Source organism: Schistocerca cancellata, chromosome 2 (genome assembly GCF_023864275.1).
Source record: "Schistocerca cancellata isolate TAMUIC-IGC-003103 chromosome 2, iqSchCanc2.1, whole genome shotgun sequence".
Lineage (NCBI taxonomy): Eukaryota > Metazoa > Arthropoda > Insecta > Orthoptera > Acrididae > Schistocerca > Schistocerca cancellata.
In genome coordinates this window covers 589728734-589749992 of record NC_064627.1, presented here as the reverse complement: position 1 = coordinate 589749992, position 21259 = coordinate 589728734, and the positions used below count along the sequence as shown (strand labels likewise).

At 38.9% G+C, this 21259-nt stretch overlaps 1 protein-coding gene across 7 annotated transcripts in view; it reads left to right on the top strand.

Moving 5' to 3' along the window:
* The window catches only part of LOC126162221 (lactoylglutathione lyase), a 125315-nt gene that overhangs the window by 64126 nt on the left and 39930 nt on the right, over window positions 1–21259 (top strand). For all 7 annotated transcript variants that reach the window (XM_049918573.1, XM_049918569.1, XM_049918575.1 and 4 more), the window contains one exon: window positions 3233–3300. In XM_049918573.1, the coding sequence (XP_049774530.1) occupies window positions 3233–3300 (68 nt within the window). The remainder of the gene's footprint in view (window positions 1–3232; window positions 3301–21259) is intronic.

The window sequence follows — 21259 nt, the reverse complement described above, 5'->3', positions numbered from 1 at the left end:
CCATTATCTAACATGACCATTATGCGTCGCATACAGGACATGGCAGATGACGTCCAGAGCCAGCTTGCAAATATCTGTAAAGATTTTGTGGCGCATTCTCTAGCTCTGGACGAAAGTGTTGATATCACTGGAACAGCGCAGCTTGCCATATTTATTAGAGGTGTTAGTAGAGATCTTTAGGTGAGGGAGGAGCTCCTCAATGTAGTAACCATGAAGAGCACTACAACCGGAGGTGATATTTTAAGTAGTGTTGAAGAAAGTGTTGAAAATATAGGAGTGTCGTGGAATTCTTTAGGTTCAGTGTCTACAGACGGTGCACCAGCGATGACAGGAAAAAAATCAGGTTTTGTTGCGCTGTTGAAGGAGAAAATGCAAAAACTGACCGTGTCGAATGAAATAAGAGGTGTTCACTGTGTGATCCATCAGGAAAACTTATGTGCAAAGAGTATCACTCTAAAAAATGTGATGAGTATTGTTGTTCGTACAACCAATTATATAAGGAAGAATGGGCTACAACACAGGCAATTTAAAAGCTTTCTTGAGGATGTAGAAAGCCAGTATGGTAGCCTGCCTTATTACAGCGAGGTCCGCTGGCTTAGTCGTGGCGAATTATTAAATCGATTTTTTTGCCTATTAGATCAGATAAATATGTTCATGGAAATAAATAACATGTGTGTTCCTGAATTGAAAGAGCCTTCATGGAAATGTGATCTCGCGTTCTTAGCAGATTTAACTAGCTGTCTGAATGCTTTGAACATTTCACTACAAGGTAAATATCTGCTAATTACTCATTTCATAGATCGAATACGAGCTTTTAAAATGAAATTGACACTTTGGGTGAGTCAGCTGGAAACAGGAAACGTAGCTCATTTTCCTAAAGTATCATTCATGCAAGATGTTCACAAAGACTGTGAACGTTATTCACATAGTTTGGTTGCCCTTGAGGAATAATTTGATCAACGCTTTCAAGATCTGACAGCACTAGACAGTGATTTTGATCTGTTCTCCTTTCCATATTCAGCGAATATTGAAGAGATTCGTCCTGAGCTGCAACTAGAAGTTATTGACGTGCAGTGTGACAGAGAATACAGAGACAAATTTCAGAACAAGAAAAACATTTTGGAATTCTACAGACACTTCCCTCAGGATAGATTTCCTAGTTTGCACAAACTGGCGGCTACAATAATATCAATGTTCGGTCCCACGTATGTTTGTGAACAACTGTTATCTGCAATGAAATGTAACAAGACGCGCCTGAGAAACGCATTGTATGATCGAAATTTAAACTGTACGCTGCGCCTACAATGCACAAGAACAATTACTCCGAACATAGACGCAATTGTAAAGGGCAAAAAGTACAAGATAACCGAGGATCCCACACTTCAGTGACACCTTTTATTGTGTAACAGTTCACATATTAATACAAATGTAGAGGCGTACACTAAGCTAATAAAATTATGTGGCACGTGTACATTCTCCTTTATTTGTTTCATTTGTCGCAGTAATAATTCATGAGTGATATCCCTGCAGGTGGCCGCTGATTTACATTGAGTGGCGGCAGCTGTTATGTGCCCCATGTGACTCCCCACTCTCCACTCTGGTCTGGTAGTGGGGGTAGCGTGCTCGCACTGCTCCGTGCTCGCGCCTTGCTGCTCACAGCCTGCTCTGCGAGCACGTTGTGAAGCTCTGCCTTAATTGCTGCAGAAAATCATGGAGGAGGACTTTATCAAGTTTGTAGGTTTTTATCAGCGTGTTATAATTTCAACAATATTAGGAAATGATAGATTGCTACGCATCATAAAGATGACCCATTGAGTAGCAGACAGGTACAATGAGAAACTGTTACACATTTTAGCTTTCAGCCAAAGCCTTGTGAATGTATATGTGTTTTCTTTGCTGAAGAGGGATTTGACTGATAGCTGCATTTGTAACAGTCTTTTCATTGTGCCTGTCTCCAACTCAATGGGTCATCTTTACAGTGAGCAGCAATCTGTCCTTTTTCTAATATTGTTGATATTACAGCCTGGCGTTTCCATTGTTTATTATGTCATAATTTGATTCAGAAATGTCCCATATGAAATATGGGTAAAGATAATAATGACTCACCGTATAGTTCAAAAGTACTGAGGATTTCGTACACACCTTTCATCGGTGTCTTATAAATTGGGATTTGGTACCTAGAATGAACTTCACTTAAAGATTTTGAAGAGCAGAAAGTAAGGGCACATGTCACTTACTAGTAACAAGACTCACTACTAAATGTTGTTCTTTTTTACCATGGAAAGAGCAGCCATATATTTTAGGTTTAGTACTGCATTTCATTATATTGCTGAATTACATTTCAATAAAGTTCAGTGTAGCTTAAAAGGCTTCATAGCTTGCAGACGTAGAAAGTGCACATAAAAATGTTCATACCATTTAAGCTTAGACACAAGTTGGTTTCAAAGCAAACACATTGGTTCTCATTCAGCTGCATACTATCCTCTTTGAGCAGTTCTCTTCACCACCATATTCCAGTACTATGGTGTTTATAAACTGTGAATAATAATTGATGCCTTGTCCTGATAACTTCGTATAATCTTTGTGGTGTGTACAATATTTGAAATTCTATAGTGTATTATTTTCCATTCCTTGCTATTGGTGCAAATGTTGAACATTTTCTGAAAATTTGTCATATCTGTTTTATGGAATGCGCATTTAATAAAAGGCTGATCTCTGCCCATATGTATAAATTTGCTGCCTATCATTGTCGTATACGTTTAGTGAGTCACAACTAAAATTTTGCTTTCCTCATTGTAAATGGAAGTGTGGTCCTAATCAAAATTGTATTTACAGTTTCAACATCACTCTTACATTGCTCATCACACTTTACGCCTTGGCATTCTTAAAATGCACCTATTTTAAAAAATTTGACATGGTCTTTTGGCTTGTTGGATTTACTCCACTTCTTACATGTAGTTAGTGTTTTTCTCAGTATGTATTAATGTAATTTCAGTGGCACATTGGGAACTGTGTTCTATACAGGGAGTAGGAATAGTTGTGTTAGAATAATTTACTGCAATATTTTTGTAAAAATAAAGAATAGAGTAAGTTTGTTTAAAAGCATGCCATGCAATTGGATTACAGGACTTAAAAGTAGCTCAGAATGTTAATGTCAATGAAAGTTTGATATCTAGTCAAATTTTCTTTATTCATAAATGTACTATAATAAGTTGCTTTTTTTAATTTTCAGTAATTGGGGAACTGAAAGTGATCCTGATTGCAAGTATCACAATGGAAATGCAGAACCAAGAGGCTATGGTAAAGTTACTAAGTCTTTTAAGGAATGAATATTGATCATTTTTTAACCTCTTCTTTAGAGAATAATTAGGAACTAAAATTGCATTTACTGACACACTGTCTATGTATTTGTTACATTTCACATAATTTCTACACCCTATACAAAAGGACTTCAGCATTAATGGATGACAGGAGCTTTATAAGCATGGAAAAATGCCTTCTTAAGGGTATAGAGATGTAAAGGGAATCAATTTGCTGAGGAAGAGTTTCACTGTATTGCCCATTGGGATTTATTTACTGGAACAAATTTTTAAGGCAATGTACAAACAATGAGTGTAAGGTTTTAATTATTGAATTTACAAGGAAGCCTTCTGGACCACTTTGTCCTCTTTTATTTTCTTCATGTACACAGGGATCAGTTTCGTGAAACAGTACATTACAGTTCTCAAAAAAATTCAAAAAATCACTTTTGGAAAGTAGAAGATTTCTGACCATACTCTGTAACCAAGTCATCGGTAATCAAGTGTATAGTGTGTGAGTATTGCCTATGATGTTGCTTGTTCGAATCTCACTAAGGATTACTTGGTTTTACTTTTATTTAAATTCTATATTTATAATAAAATGAAAATATTTTATCATTGGTAACACTTGGTTTAAGAATCGTTAAAAAAAATGTACATGTAGAAGAGACCTGCAGACACTGGGAGGTTCCAGATTGATTATATAATAGTAAGACAGAGATTTCAGAACCAGATTTTACATTATAAGACATTTTCAAGGGCAGATGTCATCTCTGATGACAATTTATTGGTTGTGAACTGTATATTAAAACTGAAGAAATTAGAAGAAGGTAGGAAATTAAGGAGATGGGACTTTGGTAAGTTGAAAGAACCAGAGGTTGTTGAGAGTTTCAGAGGGAGCATTAGGCAACAATTGACAACAGGGGAAAGAAATACAGAAGACGACAAATGGATAGAAGGCAGCAGAGAAAAAAATAGATAAAAAGACAAGGCCTATCAGAAATCCTTGGATAACACACAAAATAACAAATTTAATTGATGAAAGGAGAAAATACAAAAATGCAGTAAATGAAGCAGGCGAAAGGAAATACAAAGGTCAAAAAAATGAGATTGACAGGAAGTGCAAAATGGCAAAGCAGGAATACCTAGAGGACAAATGTAAGGATTTACAACCGTATATCACTAAGGAGAAATAAGGAGAAAGATACATACCGCCTACAGGAAAATTAAAGAGACCTTTGGAAAAAAAGAGACGTAGCCGTATGAATATCAGGAGATCAGGTGGGAGTTGAGTCCTAAGTAACAAAGGAAAATGGGGAAGGAGAATATAGATGGCCTGTACAAGGAGATGTACTTGAGGGCAGTATTGTAGAAATGGAAGAGGACATAGGTGAAGTTGAAATTGAAGATATGATACTGTGAAAAGAATGTGATAGATCTCTGAAAGAACTGTCGAAACAAGGCCTTGGGAGTAGATGATATTCTGTCAGAGCTATTGTGACAATGCTCTTCCATCTGTTGTGCAAGATGTTTGAGACAGGCAAAATACCCCCAGATTTCAATAACAATGTAATAATACAGATTCCAAAGGAAGCCTTTGCCAATAGATGTACAAATTCTGATTTATAAGTTCAATAGTTCATTATTTCAAGATACTGGCACATTTTTCTTTACAGAAGAGTGGAAAAACTGGTAGAGGCCGAAGTTCGGGAAGATCAGTTTGTATTCCAGAGAAGTGTAGGAACGTATGAAGCCATACTGACCTTATGACTTCTCTTTTGAAGATAGGTTAAGGAAAGGCAAACCTATGTTTATATCATTTGGGACTTGGAGAAAGCTTTTGACAGTGTTGACTGGAACACTCTCTTTGAAATTCTGAAGGTAGTAGGTGTAAAATACAGGGAACAAAAGGCTATTTACAACTTGTACAGAAACCAGATGGCAGTTACAGGGGTTGATGAACATGAAAGGGAAGCAGTGGTTGAGAAGGGAGTGAGACGGGGCTGTATCCTGTCGCCAATGTTATCCAGTCCGTACATTGAGCAAACGGTAAAGGAAACCAAAGGAGAATTTGGAGTTGACATTAAAGTTCTGGGAGAAGAAATAAAAACTTTGAGTTTTACCAATGACAGTGTAATTCTTTCAGAAACTGCAGTGGACTTGGAAGAGCAGGTGAACGGAATGGACAGGGTCTTGAAAGGAGGATGTAAAATTAACATCAACAGTAGCAAAACAAGGATGGTGGAATGCAGTCACATTAAATCAAGTGGTGCTGAGGGAATTCGATTAGAAATGAGCCACTTAATGTAGTAGATAAGTTTTGCTGTTTGGGTAGCAGAATAACTGATGATGCCCAAAGTAGAGAGGATATGAAATACAGACTGGCAATGGCCAGAAAAATGTTTCTGAAGGAGAGAATTTTGGTAATGTTGAATGTAGATTTAAGTGTGAGAAAGTCCTTTCTAAAAGTATTTATCTGCAGTGTCGCCATGTATGGGTGTAAAATATGAATGATAGACAGTTTAGACAAGAAAAGAATAGAAGCTTTTGAAACGTTGTGCTACAGAAGAATGCTGAAGATTAGATGGATAGATCTCTTGTAACTAATCAGAAGCTACTGAAAAGAATTGGGGGGAGAGGAATTTGTGGCACAGCTTGACTAGAAGAAGGGGTTGGTTGGTAGGGCATGGTCTGAGACATCAAGGGATCATCAATTTAGTGTTGGAGAGAGGTGCGGAGGGTAAAAATCATAGAGGGAGACCAGGGCATGAATATACTAAACAGATTCAGAAGGATGTAGGTTGCAGTAGTTACTTGCAGATGAAGAAACTTGCACAGGATAGAGTAGCATGTGGAGCTGCATGAAAAAAAATCTTCTGACTGAAGACGACGACAACAACAACAGATAACGAATATTGAATCATAAGTTTTTAATCAAAATAATTTTTTTTTCTGCTGGTATTTACAGTAAACTAACATTTAGTTTCTTTTATTTAACAATGAGGCATATCACATGTCTATAAAATCATACTATATTTTATTAAAATTATGATTCAGTATTGGTTAATAGACATTTCTGTTTAGTACTAAATACAGAATTTAAAATAAAAATGTAAATTTGACAACTCCAAATATTGTTGCGTCTCTGTTCCTCTTTAATAATAGTATCCCTAGAGCCTCAATTTATGTAGCAATAGCAATCTTCAGAATATCGTAAGTCATCTAAGGAACTCATTCACCTATGGAAAGAGTCACAGGTTATGTTACAAAGTATTCCCTGAGAGAATGGCAGCACAACTAAAATCATTACTGCAGTTCAGGGAAAATTTACTGTTTACAATTGTGTGATGTCATCTTTACTATTTAGTTATATAATAGAGGGAAACATTCCACGTGGGAAAAATATATCTAAAAAGAAAGATGATGAGACTTACCAAACAAAAGCGCTGGCAGGTCGATAGACACACAAACAAACACAAACATACACACAAAATTCTAGCTTTCGCAACCAACGGTTGCCTCGTCAGGAAAGAGGGAAGGAGAGGGAAAGACGAAAGGATTTGGGTTTTAAGGGCGAGGGTAAGGAGTCATTCCAATCCCGGGAGCGGAAAGACTTACCTTAGGGGGAAAAAAGGATGTCTGCTTGTGTCTGTGTATATGCGGATAGATGTTTGTGTGTGTGCGAGTGTATACCCGTCCTTTTTTCCCCCTAAGGTAAGTCTTTCCGCTCCCGGGATTGGAATGACTCCTTACCCTCTCCCTTAAAACCCAAATCCTTTCGTCTTTCCCTCTCCTTCCCTCTTTCCTGACGAGGCAACCGTTGGTTGCGAAAGCTAGAATTTTGTGTGTATGTTTGTGTTTGTTTGTGTGTCTATCGACCTGCCAGCGCTTTTGTTTGGTAAGTCTCATCATCTTTCTTTTCACTATTTAGTTAGTAACATTATCGTCTAAGGTTGCTTGTAGCCAATAGTAACAAAGCTCATGGTAGATGTGGTCGGCTGTATGAGTATAACCAGTGATTTCATCTAGAATAATAATTGATAAACAGCTGTATGAACTGCTTCAGAGTTTGCTACTTTTATAGACTGTACCAGTAATTGACTAATTATGTATGTTAGTTAAAAATAATGAGCATGGTTCTCAACCCAATGAATGCCCACATCCACAGTGGAATGAAACGCAACATGCTCCTCACCAGACACTGTTAAAACATGCTGATGCTCAAGTAATGGAAAGAAGACCTCTAAAAGGAGTAGGAGCCCATCTTGTGGATAGTAAATAGAGTGAAGTAAGTACTCCACAGAGGTTTGCCACACAAAGGACAAAACAGTGATGAGAGCCAAGCTAGATAAACAAAACTCGATGCCATCCCAACTTATGCTAACTGAAATATCTTTATAATTTAAGCCAAGAAAACAAGCAGGATATTTTTGAACGTTTTTGGCAAATGAGAGATCATAGCACTCAGCAAGAATTTATCTGTTGACGTGTGAAAAATGTTACCATAAAACATATACAGAACGTGATTCACTCAAGAAGAAAAATTTCAAGGCTATACTCTCTTAACAGGTAATGGGACTAACATTAAGGTGTGCAAGAAAAAGCTTGTACATACCCTCTCTATTACAGATACATAAATGAGGGCTGCCATGAAAAAACTGGGAGCAGATGGAATTTTGTTTCCTGATATGAGAGGAAACTATTGCAAAAGGGGAATACAATACAACAAGAAATAGAGGAGCCAGGGTACGAGCATATAAACCGCTTCCATTTTGTAGAGTCACCTTACACAAGGAAAGAAACAAGCAGAAAATACCTTGATGCCGGATCAAGCATTGCAAAGATGCACAAAATGTACCAGGGATGGATCAGTGAAAGTAAACATGTCTCCCTGAATCCTGCCTCATTAAGGCAGTATCCTTATATATTCAATGAAGAATATAATTTGAAAATGAAAGTTGCTACTCACCGTATAACACAGATGCTGAGTTGCAGAAATGCACAACAAATGTCTTGGATCAAACTCATCTAGGGGCTGAACCGCATGTGCCACATTACAAGCCCTAAATTGGGCACTTGTGGCATTTTGGTTAAATTGTTTGGCTGATGGCAAGTTTGCAAATTGTATAAACAAACAATGTTAATATAACATATAACAGTAATAATAATATCGGGAGCCCATAAATAATGTAGGCCACACAGTAGCAATTTGGTTAAAATAATGTTTATTCAGAAAGCAAACTAATAGCAAAAGTGGTCATATTTAGAATTACTATTACACTCAAGCGTATATCCATTTGACACAGTTCAAACCTTCACAATCTCGTTGCAAATCAAATGTCCAATATTCCACCTCGTTAACTACACGGAAAGTTATATTTAAATGATCAAAGCTTGACCACTTTCATGTTCTAAGTAAAGTAACAACAATAATATCCATTAAATAATAAATGTTAAATTCTTTTACATAAAACCAATACAATTACCTTCTTAACTTTGAATGTCATGGCCAGTAGCCTTGCACTAATGTGCTTTCTGATAAATAAATAAAGAGCAAAAATAACTATTATGCACAAAACTTTACAACGAATATTCTATTACCTAATGATTCAATAAGGTGTCATGCTGTCATTGTTCAATGTGTTTTGTGTGGAGAAAATGACGATCTCATTGATGCTTAACTGAAAATACTGATAATTTAAATGTACTAAATCTTTTAAACAAATTAAGTTACAGGGTTGATATTTACAACATTTGTCATTTTAACAGTGTTCTTCTATATGAAATGTCGATGTTAAGATCGACCAAAGCATTCAGATTTTAGCCTTCAGGTCTTTGTTACAAAACTTGCTAGTTTTACTTTAACTGTAAATCCTAAATTATTATAGATGTGATCAATATTCAAGTTTTATTGGGATAACCATGGAAATTTATGATGGATGGTAGATTCAAATTACTGTGGCTTCATTCCCTGAATTACTGCAGAATTAAATAGTTTTCATAAATGTTTCTCTTTATAGCCAATCTTAGGTCCGCCATATTTAACATTGCTACGTCTCCCTCGCTTCTAGGGGGTTTCACTATGACATAGGTTCTCGTCTGTCTCACTCGCACACTACAGCGCTTAGGTCTCATTCAGCGTGAAGACACTTGTGAATTTCTCCACATTGTGGCGAATCTGCACTCTTTGTGACACACGACCCTGGACGATAGGGTTTGTTTCACAGTTGCTGAAGTGTGACTCTTTCGGCTATATATTTAAATGAGAGCGAAATGCTCGTTAACACACACCTCCACTTCATAACATGTTGATGTACTATATATGTTATGAAGTGGCACCCAAATTTACAACACACAAATTCATTATACAATAACATAAATATCCTAAGTGCCCATCAATAGTGTAATTATTTGTAGTGGTGTTGATGCAGCATCCTTTAAATTTAAAGAAACTTATATCTAACAGAAAATTATGAATTGAGGCATATTAATTAAATGCCAAATAAAACTATACATTTATCAAAATCGACTGTCTATTGAAATGCCGCAGGAATATCAGCGCCACTGCACTCACTTTCAGAGAACCTTTTCACACAACGAAGTCGCCAGCAACGCTCCACAGATTTGGAACCAAGTATCCTGCCAAAATTCTGTATGGCTCTGCGTTCCATCGCCATCATTTTGTGGGAACAAATCTGTTGAAATTCAAATCGGATGTAGATATCAGAAAACAAACACTTTCCGAAACCGCCCAGGATCTGCACTGAATACTTCCCCAGTGGAATTAATACTAACAGATCTAAACTACACAGTAAACAATTTATTTACAGCATTTGCAAAATGCTCATAAATTCTTCAATGATTCTGACAAGTTATTCAAGTCCCACTAAAGACATGCATCTCGTGACAGATTCCCAATTGACTTCATCGGCAAATTAATATTTTCTTTTAATTTAAATAATTCCCTTTGATTCAAAACTAACAACAAATAAGAACAAATCTCACCACTCGTTTAATTCCATGCAGTGAAGCTGCGTACACAAATCGATACTCCATATAACAATAAATTGTTCCCCCAAAATATTCTCAGATAAGTAGATAAACATAAATCTGTCTTCCTAGGTAAGCATTATTAATTTTCATTTTCCAGATTTCTTCGGCCTCCATGCATGCAGATTGGCGTGACCATAACTTATAGTTTGGAAATTACAACAAACATAAAACCATCCAAAATCGTAAGCCTAATATATACATACATGTAAATAAATCCCTTATATACCCCCAAGAACCTAATCTATATGCATATTGTGCACTAATTTTTGACTTAATACCATTCACCAAATAATTGAGTTCTCCGACCTCCTCGCACCCATATGTGCATCTAATTTATAATTGCATAGACCTTGTGCCAAAAAAAAAATCCTTATGTGACAAAACAACAAACAAGCTACAATAAATCCTGAGAGAAAACATTGCAAATTACCCCTCAAAATAATCTTATTATCTAAACACAGATACACTTATTTCTTAACCTACTTTCCCCTTCTCTTGCATCTCTAGAGTACACATGCTGTTCGATCCACTCCTCAATTTCGTACTCATCCCAAAATAATTCATTAAATGCTTCTTTTGCCCCAATTTCACTCCCCGCCCCCCATTCTAGATCTCTCGCCAACTTAAGCTTCACTCGAGTCCACAAATGAAGCAATAACAATCGTAATGTTCTACCATTCCATTGCCAAACAGTTACAGTAAAATCACATTCCTCCTTAAGATACCATTCTGTCCAAATATCTCTTTCTATATTATAATCAAAGTCACTGTATTCTTTTTTAAAATCATCGCCATTAGTAGCTACATCATCATCATCATCATCATGAAATAAAGCATTACTTTTTATTTCCTCATCATTACAAACACCTTCACAAACAGCACTTTCAGCGGCCGCTGATACAGCATACAGCTCGCTCCATAAAACCCCATTTACCTCTGTCTACAAATCACCAATATAAGAACCGTTCATAGTTTCACCACACTCTGCCATTACATCACACAAATTATAGCTACAGCGTCATGCAAGTTCAGAATCAACAGTACCATTAAATTCTGCCCTGTTTTGATTTAAACCTGATCATAATACATTTTCCTCTCCTACACGCTCCTGCACCACGTTAATTGCATCTTGAACATCAAATTGAGACCCACATTCATTCTCAAACAAACATTCAAGATCCATAGAACCATCCAGAATTTCGGGTTCATCTCCATTAGTAGAAAGATACACACAGATTTCTTCCTCTGAAGTATCAGTACCAGCAGCTTCAACTTTCATAGCTTCAGCACATAAAACATCATTACTACCTTCCTTTAAAAATAATTTACCAATATCCACTGATACACACACAAATTCATCAATAGGTGACGAGACTAATGGTACGCTGCCCTTATTAACCTCCGTAACAACTTACACCGTCACAATATCACCTGAAACATCACCACCTTCATCAATATAATCATTACTGCTGGTTAGTACCTCTTTATAATTTTCTATACCATCTAACTCCAGCAAATTCAGCTCCACCTCAGCCTCCTTTTGGCACACAGAATCTTTCATTTATTAACATTCACACACTCTTTCATCTCACATTCATAAAACAAATCATTTAGCCCTAAATTATCGTCATCACCTTTACCGTTATCTTTCATTATCTTAGGATTACACCTTTTATGTACAATCTGATTTGAAAATTTATCTATTTGATTCTCATCTCTTACTAATTTCATTTCATAGTTCTGACACCTTTCTGCCGATTTATTAACACCCATCACATTTCCGTTTACTCGCGTCCTATGCATCGCCAGTTTATTTTGCCATCTCCAGACTTGAGGTGCGGCGAAACTTAGTTTCCCGATCTCCCATAAGGCTGGATCACTTCGCCAGGTGCCGGGCCCTCAAATCTACATTATTGGTGTCAGTCCCTGTCACGAAAGTATCTGTTCCCATTACCCTTTTGAAATTTATTATTGGATATGTTCCTATTACCGTTTCCCTTATCAAAACTGCTGTTTGCATTCCATTGATAATTTCCCGGAAAACTTTCATGGCAATTACTCGAACTGTAGTTATGATTTCCACTCTGAAAACTATCTGTCTGCTTACTTTGTGGTTTAAATTTCAGCGCCCGTTCTAATTTTTCTACAAAGACCAAAAATTTGTCTATTGAGTTGCTAGGACTGTGCACTAGATCCCACTTCAAATTTTCTGGTAACCGTCTTTTCAACATCATAATTTCAGTAAGCACTCCCAGTGGACGTTTCACATGCATTAATCTCACAAGTTCACGTTTACAAAATTCTCGCATCGACCCATTCCAGTATTTAAATGTTGGCCCATTCAGAAACTCATTTTGGAGTCGTGTTTGCTTCGCTTCACTCCAGAAGTTGTTCAGGAAACTGCCTTCAAATATTCTACATCTACATCTACATTTATACTCTGCAAGCCACCCAACGGTGTGTGGCAGAGGGCACTTTATTTGCCACTGTCATTACCTCCCTTTTCTGTTCCGGTCGCATATGGTTTGCGGGAAGAACGACTGTCTGAAAGCCTCCGTGCGCGCTCGAATCTCTCTAATTTTACATTCATGATCTCCTCGGGAGGTATAAGTAGGGGGAAGCAATATATTCGATACCTCATCCAGAAACGCACCCTCTCGAAACCTGGTGAGCAAGCTACACTGCGATGCAGAGCGCCTCTCTTGCAGAGTCTGCCACTTGAGTTTGCTAAACATCTCCGTAACGCTATCATGGTTACCAAATAACCCTGTGACGAAACGCGCCTCCGTCAACCCGATCTGGTACGGATCCCACACTGATGAGCAATACTCAAGTATAGGTCGAATGAGTGTTTTGTAAGCCACCTCCTTTGTTGATGGACTACATTTTCTAAGGACTCTCCCAATGAATCTCAACCTGGTACCCGCCTTACCAACAATTGATTTTATATGATCATTCCACTTCATATCGTTCCGCACGCATACTCCCAGATATTTTACAGAAGTAACTGCTACCAGTGTTTGTTCCACTATCATATAATCATACAATAAAGGATCCTTCTTTCTATGTATTTGCAATACATTACATTTGTCTATGTTAAGGGTCAGTTGCCACTCCCTGCACCAAGTGCCTGTCTGCTGCAGATCTTCCTGCATTTCGCTACAATTTTCTAATGCTGCAACTTCTCTGTATACTACAGCATCATCAGCGAAAAGCCGCACGGAACTTCCGACACTATCTACTAGGCCATTTATATATATTGTGAAAAACAATGGTCCCATAACACTCCCCTGTGGCATGCCAGAGGTTACTTTTAACGTCTGTAGACGTCTCTCCATTGATAACAACATGCTGTGTTCTGTTTGCTAAAAACTCTTCAATCCAGCCACACAGCTGGTCTGATATTCCGTAGGCTCTTACTTTGTTTATCAGGCGACAGTGTGGAACTGTATCGAACGCCTTCCGGAAGTCAAGGAAAATAGCATCTACCTGGGAGCCAGTATCTAATATTTTCTGGGTCTCATGAACAAATAAAGCGAGTTGGGTCTCACACGATCGCTGTTTCCAGAATCCATGTTGATTTCCTACAGAGTAGATTCTGGGTTTCCAAAAACGACATGATACTCGAGCAAAAAACATGTTCTAAAATTCTACAACAGATCAACATCAGAGATATAGGTCTATAGTTTTGCGCATCTGCTCGATGACCCTTCTTGAAGACTGGGACTACCTGTGCTCTTTTCCAATCATTTGAAACCTTCCGTTCCTCTAGAGACTTGCGGTACACGGCTGTTAGAAGGGGGGCAAGTTCTTTCGCGTACTCTGTGTAGAATCGAATTGGTATCCCGTCAGGTCCAGTGGACTTTCCTCTGTTGAGTGATTCCAGTTGCTTTTCTATTCCTTGGACACTTATTTCGATGTCAGCCATTTTTTCGTTTGTGCGAGGATTTAGAGAAGGAACTGCAGTGTGGTCTTCCTCTGTGAAACAGCTTTGGAAAAAGGTGTTTAGTATTTCAGCTTTACGCTTGTCATCCTCTGTTTCAATGCCATCATCATCCCGGAGTGTCTGGATATGCTGTTTCGAGCCACTTACTGATTTAACGTAAGACCAGAACTTCCTAGGAGTTTCTGTCAAGTCGGTACATAAAGTTTCACTTCCGAATTCACTGAATGCTTCACGCATAGCCCTCCTTACGCTAACTTTGACATCGTTTAGCTTCTGTCTGAGAGGTTTTGGCTGTGTTTAAACTTGGAGTGAAGCTCTCTTTGCTTTCACAGCAGTTTCCTAACTTTGTTGTTGAACCACGGTGGGTTTCTCCCGTCCCTCACAGTTTTACTCAGCACGTACCTGTCTAAAACGCATTTTACGATTGCCTTAAACTTTTTCCATAAACACTCAACACTGTCAGTGTTCGTAGGTATCACTGTGTATATTTGCCCAAGATTGCGGCTTACCTTCCAGAAGTCTTTTCACGAATTTTATCTTCACATCGTTGGACATTCCCATTATAAAACCATCCCTGCATGCTACTAGAAAATTTACTGGATGATACTTCCCATCGTCTCCAAAACATTTGACCATTCCCAAGTGCATCCTCGGAACAATAACTGTAGAGGTTTAATGTGCAGCTGAAGAATTCAACTCCCTTTTTATTTCATTGATTTGCTTTTTAATTTCACCATCTTCAATTTTAATGCCAGATTCTACTTGCTCCTTTATTTTATCTAGGTATTTCTCCCCTTTCCCAATTTGAACAGATAAGTTGCTAATATTCTCTATTGTCTCAGCTATTAGAGCATCTTTCCTACGCATACAGTTTCTTACATTGCCTCCCAGATCTGCCTGCAACTTCTCTATCTTATCACTGAAATTTTTCTCGGGTTGATCTACATTAGAGTCAAGTATCCCAACTTCATCAGAAATTTTTCCCATTTCATCTCGAATGGTTTTTAATTTTCCATCTATCAATTCCTCAATTCCACTAGCAATTTAACCTACTTCGTCTTTCACAACCAAAGCTATTTCAGATTGAACTTAATCAATTTTTAAATTTACGCCACCCATATCGGTTATAACAGAATCAATTTTTGATCCCATATCGGTTTTAACAGAATCAATTTTGGATCCCAGTCCTCTTTATCTTTGCATTAATCACGACGACATGTCCCCCTCAAATTCATCTCTCTTGCCTGATTTCGGACTATTTGCCTTGCTAAATTCACTGCTGATCTCGCTCTCCTGTTTCAACTCCGGGCTAAGCGGCTCGCTAGTATTTTCAGACCCACACAAACCGGCTGACTGCTTAATATTAGCAGCATCTATTATTGATTATTGATCTACAGAATCATACATAATCTCACTATCAGCGCAGCTACTTAGCATTATCGTGCTGAATCCTTCTGCCATGGTATTGCTGCTGATGTTGCAGTTGACGCCGACACTGAAGATCTCGTAGCCTCTGCTGTGGTACTGCAACCGCCGCTGCACGATGAATTGCCATTGAAGATGCTGCAGCTGGCTGGAACCATGTGTTTTTGATGTCGCCTCTTCTTCCGCATTACTTTTTTATCGCTCCTAACAACTACTAAAATCAGTGCATACAACTGTTGCAAAATTCGTTGCTCAGAGCAGCCCCCACACAAACTGCCACAGACATGGGACATAGATCACAGAATGTCATTAACTGTGAGAATTAAAATTGTAATTTCACAACTATTAAAGAAACCTAATATACAGTCCTGAACTGATCTCACATTTAACTTTTGCGAGATTTCCTGCCTATCCAAGTTCAGGTAATACTTTTGGAAGCACTTTACAGAATTCAAATCCAATTCTAAACTTTCCAGAGTTCATATTCCGCAACTAACACTTTCCAATATCCAATCCTGTTCCAACACTTTTCATGATTCTTATCCCTCAACTAACACTTTCGAAATTCCTGTCCCAGACGAGCCCCCAGTTGCGAGCTAACATCCCAAAATTGGGCTCACACGCAGTTCTTCTTTATCGAAACGTCTTGGCTCAAACTCGCCTAAGAGTAGAACTGCACGTGTTGCATTACACGCCCTAAATTAGACACTTGTGACCTTATGGTTAAATTGTCTGGCTGACGGTAAGTTTGCAAAATTGTATAAACGTACAATGTTAATATAACATATAACAGTAATAATAATAATATCGGGAGTCCATAAATGATGTAGGCCACTCAGTTGCAATTTGGTTAAAATAATGTTTATTCAGGAAGCAAACTAATAGCAAAAGTGGTCACATTTAGAATTACTATTACACTCGAGCGCATATTCATTTGACACAGTTCGAACATTCACAATCTCGTTGCAAATCAGAAGCCCAATACTCCATGTCGTTAACTACGCGGAAAGTTAGAGTTCATACCAGGCACATGGCTGTTCACCGTTCAGAGAATAAGTCCCGCGATACCACGCAATGCGAACTTTTCTAAGTTGTTTCACTTCCTAGCTACCTAAAGACCGACCATCCACTTTTACATCTCCACCAGCATTGTTACTCTGGTGTCGAGCCCAGAACTGTCCCTCTTCCTGTCTCCGGCCGCGTCTTCCGCGTTCCGAACATTGTCACTCTACTGACTAGGGCAGTTCCCTCTCCTGAAGCCATCCATCTGATTGGCTACAGCTTATTTTACATTTTAACACATTTAAATAATCAAAGCTTGACCACTTTCACGTTATAAGTAAAGTAACAACAATAATATCCATTAAATAATAAATGTTAAATTCTTTTACATAAAACCAATAAAATTTCCTTCTTAACTTTGAATGTCATGGCCAGTAGCCTTGCACTTATGTGCTTTCTAATAAATAAATAAAGAGCAAAAGTAACTATTACGCACTAAACTTTAAAACGAATATTATATTACCTAATGATTCAATAAGGTGTCATGCTGTCATCATTCAATGTGTTTTGGGCGGAGGAAATGATGATCTGATGCTTAACTGAAAATACTGATAATTTAAATTTACTATATCTTTTAAACAAATAAACTACTGGCTTGCTAGGCCTGTCGCAGCTTCACCAGCCGTCACGTTTCAGGGTTCCCATAGAGCCTTCTCAGCTACCGTAGCCAGTAGTGGATAAATCAACTGCTTTTAAAAAGGGAACATGCCTCGGATCACGGAACGGATTTAAAGGAAACCGACCAAGCAATGGAAAAGGATTACGAGATGGTTTACGACTGGGCACCTTAAACATAAGGACTCTAACTGGGAAGTTAGAAGAAATTGTAGAAATGATGGAAAGGAGGAAATTGGACATCTTGGGACTTGCTGAGACTAGGTGGAGAGGAGTTGGTGAAAAACCACTAAGTAAAGGATGTAAACTGTACTGGATAGGGAATGAGAGGGGAAGAAATGGAGTGGCAATAGTGGTCAGAGAGGGTCTGCAGGAGGAGGTGGAAGGTATCAATGATCGAATGATAAAAGCCAGAGTACGAGTGAAAGGAAAAAGCATTGAAATCATCCAAGCATATGCCCCACAGGTGGGGTGTACAAAAAAGGAGAAGGAGGAATTTGAAGATGACATGCAAAAGCAGCTAAATGGAGGTAATCAGATTATAATAGGGGACCTCAATGCACATGTTGGCACAGACAGGAAAGGATTCGAGGAGATAATGGGACCAGAGGGCTGGGGGAACCGAAATAGAGAAGGAAAATTGTTGCTGGAATTCTGCAAGAGGAATGGGCTGACGATCGCAAATTCCTGGTACAAGAAGAGAAGTAGTCACAAAATAACTTGGTACAGTGGGGACTGGTCCCAAACTTCAGTAGTAGACTATGTACTAGTGGATAGGCAGATGATGAGCAGCCTCACAGATGTTAAGGTCGTTCCATCTGAGGCCTTAGACAGTGACCATCGGCTGTTGGTAGCCACCCTGAGAGAGAAAAAAGATAGGAGGGCAACAGATATACAGGAGAAAAGGTTGAAGACATGGATGCTGAAAGAGGATGAACGGAGGACCCAGTACCAGACACTGATCAGGAAGAAGCTGCCAAAGGAAGATCAGAGAACAGTGGAAGAAGAATGGGGAGATTTTAAGAGGGCACTAGTTGAGGCAGCTGAGATTGTGTGCGGAAGAACTAGCACAAAGAGGAGAAGTAAGGAAACCCCATGGTGGAACAACATATGTAAAGAGGCAGTACTTCGAAAGAACAAAGCCTTCAGAGAATGGTTCCAGACCCGAACAGAGGAAGCTAGGGTAAAATATAAGGAAAGCAAGAAAGCGGCACAGACCATAGTAAGGGCGGAGAAGAAGAAGTGGATGGAAAAATGGACAAGAATGTTAGAAGAGGACAGTGAAGGGAACAAAAAAGTACTTTACACCATGGTAAGAAATAAGAGGAAGGACAGAAGCGAGTGCCTGAGGATCATGGATAATAATGGAAGAGTTGTGGAGGAAATGCATGAGCTCAAAAAGATTTGGAAGGAGTACTTTGAAGATCTGTTGAATGCCGCCAAGCGGGTAACTAACAGCGATGGAGAGCCTAAGGCAGCAGACGATGATAATAGTGGGGAAATTGATGATCTAACTTGGAATGAAGTGGAAGAAGCCATAAAGAGGATGAAAGGGGGCGAGGCACCAGGTTGGGACGAAGTAACAGTGGATATGATACGAGCAGCAGGAGAAGTAGGAACCCAGTGGCTATACAGAGTGCTGAGGGTGGTGTGGAAGGAGAACAGAATTCCTGAGGATTGGAAGAAAGGAATTATAGTCCCGATCTTCAAGAAAGGGGATAAAAGGAGATGTGAGAACTACAGAGGAATCACCCTGCTATGCCACTGTGGAAAAATCTATGAAAAGATCCTGGAGAAGAGAATAAGTAGCAGTATTGAAAGTAGACTGCAAGAGGAGCAGTATGGTTTCAGACCGGGAAGATCAACAACGGACCTCATATTTGCGGTAAGGCAACTGCAGGAAAGGCACTATGAGTACGGGAAGGACTTAATCATGGCCTTTTTAGATATTGAGAAGGCGTATGACAGTATCTGTAGGGACAAGCTCTGGGATGTGCTGAATGCAAAAGGGATAGATGAAGAGATAACACGAAAAGTCAGAAAAATGTATGAGGGAAGTGAGAGTTGTGTGAAAGTGGGGAGGGAATGTACTGCATGGTTCAAGCTGGAAAATGGGCTGCGACAGGGAAGTGCACTTTCGCCTTTATTGTTTATTATTGTTATGGATGAAATCCTACAGCAAGTGTCAGATGCAATTGGAGATCATAAAATGAAAGCAGTGCTTTTTGCCGATGACCTGATGTTATGGGGAAATTGCGAGAAGGAGGTGCAAGAGCAGTTAGATGCATGGGAGGCAACGGCAGCACAATATGGAATGCATTTCTCTGCAAAGAAAAGTGAAATAATTGTCACAACAAGGAAGACGAATAGGCCAAATGTGTATATAACTTGTGGAGGGGAAAAACTACAAGTGGTAGAGAACTTCAAGTACCTGGGAAGCGTGATTGAAAGTAAGGGGGGAAACGCAATGGAAATAAATGAAAGGTGCAGAAAAGCAGGGCAGTTCTACAAATGCATTAGGGGGCTTATTTGGAGCAAGGAGGTGCCACAGAAATCCAAGAGAATTATATACCGAACCTACTTTGTCCCCATATTGGCATACGGAAGTGAGACATGGGTAATGCACAAAAGCGACAAAAGTAGAATACAGGCTAGCGAAATGAAGTTCCAGAGGAGCAGGTTGGGTGTAACAAGACGAGACAGATTGCAAAATGTGTATGTGAGGGAAAGACTAAAGGAGGAACCAGTACAGGACAGGATAGAAAAATCAAGACTGCAGTGGTATGGACACATGAAGAGAATGGATGAGGGAAGAATTCCAAAGAGGATGTTTGATCTGCAACTGGAGGGGAAGAGGCCCAGAGGAAGACCAAGAGATAGATGGGTGAAGGGAGTGAAGGAATGTGTGACGAGAAGAGGAGAGAACTGGACGAAGGTGGAAGAGGGGGAATGGTGGAAAGACAGAACACGATGGAGAGGCTTGTGTTCCCGACAGACCCAGCCAGTGGCTGGAAACTGTCCAAGATGATGTATGTTTTAAACAAATAAAGTTATAGGTTTGATATTTACAACATTTGTCATATTAACGATGCGCTTCCATATGAAATCTCAATGTTAAGATCGACCAAAGTGTTCAGATTTTAACCTTCAGATCTTTGTTACAAAACTTGTTAATTTCACTTTAAAAGTAAATGCTAAACTATCATAGATATGATCAGTATTCAAGTTTTATTGGGATCACCATGGAAATTTATGACGGATGGTAGATTAAAATTACTGTGACTTCATAACCCTGAATTACTGCAGAATTAAATAGTTTTCATAAATGTTTCTCTTTATGGCCTGGCCGATCTTAGGTCTGCCATATTTAACATTGCTACATCTCCCTGGCCACAAACGGCTTCTACAGGGTTTCCCTATGATGTACGTTCTCGTCTATCCCACTTGCACACTACAGCGCTTAGGCCTCATTCAGCGTAATAGACACCTGTGAGTTTCTCCACCTCTTGGCGAATCTGCGCTCTTTGTGGTACATGGTCCTGGACGACAGGGTTCGTTTCACAATTGCCGAAGGATGACTCTTTTGGCCATACATTTAAATGAGAGCGAAATGCTCATTGACTCACAAAAAAAAATGACGGGCGCACACACACTCACACAAATGCAACTTGTACACAGAAAGTCTGTCTGTCATCTATTGTTGACGAAGGCCTTAATGGACAAAAGCCTTAATTGTGGGTGTCTTTTTGTTGGGCGTATCTTTGACTCAGCGTTTCCATTATATGGTGAAAGGCAACTTTCCTTTTCATAATATTGTTACATTCCATCCTGGATTTTCCATTGTTTGAAGAATATAGTT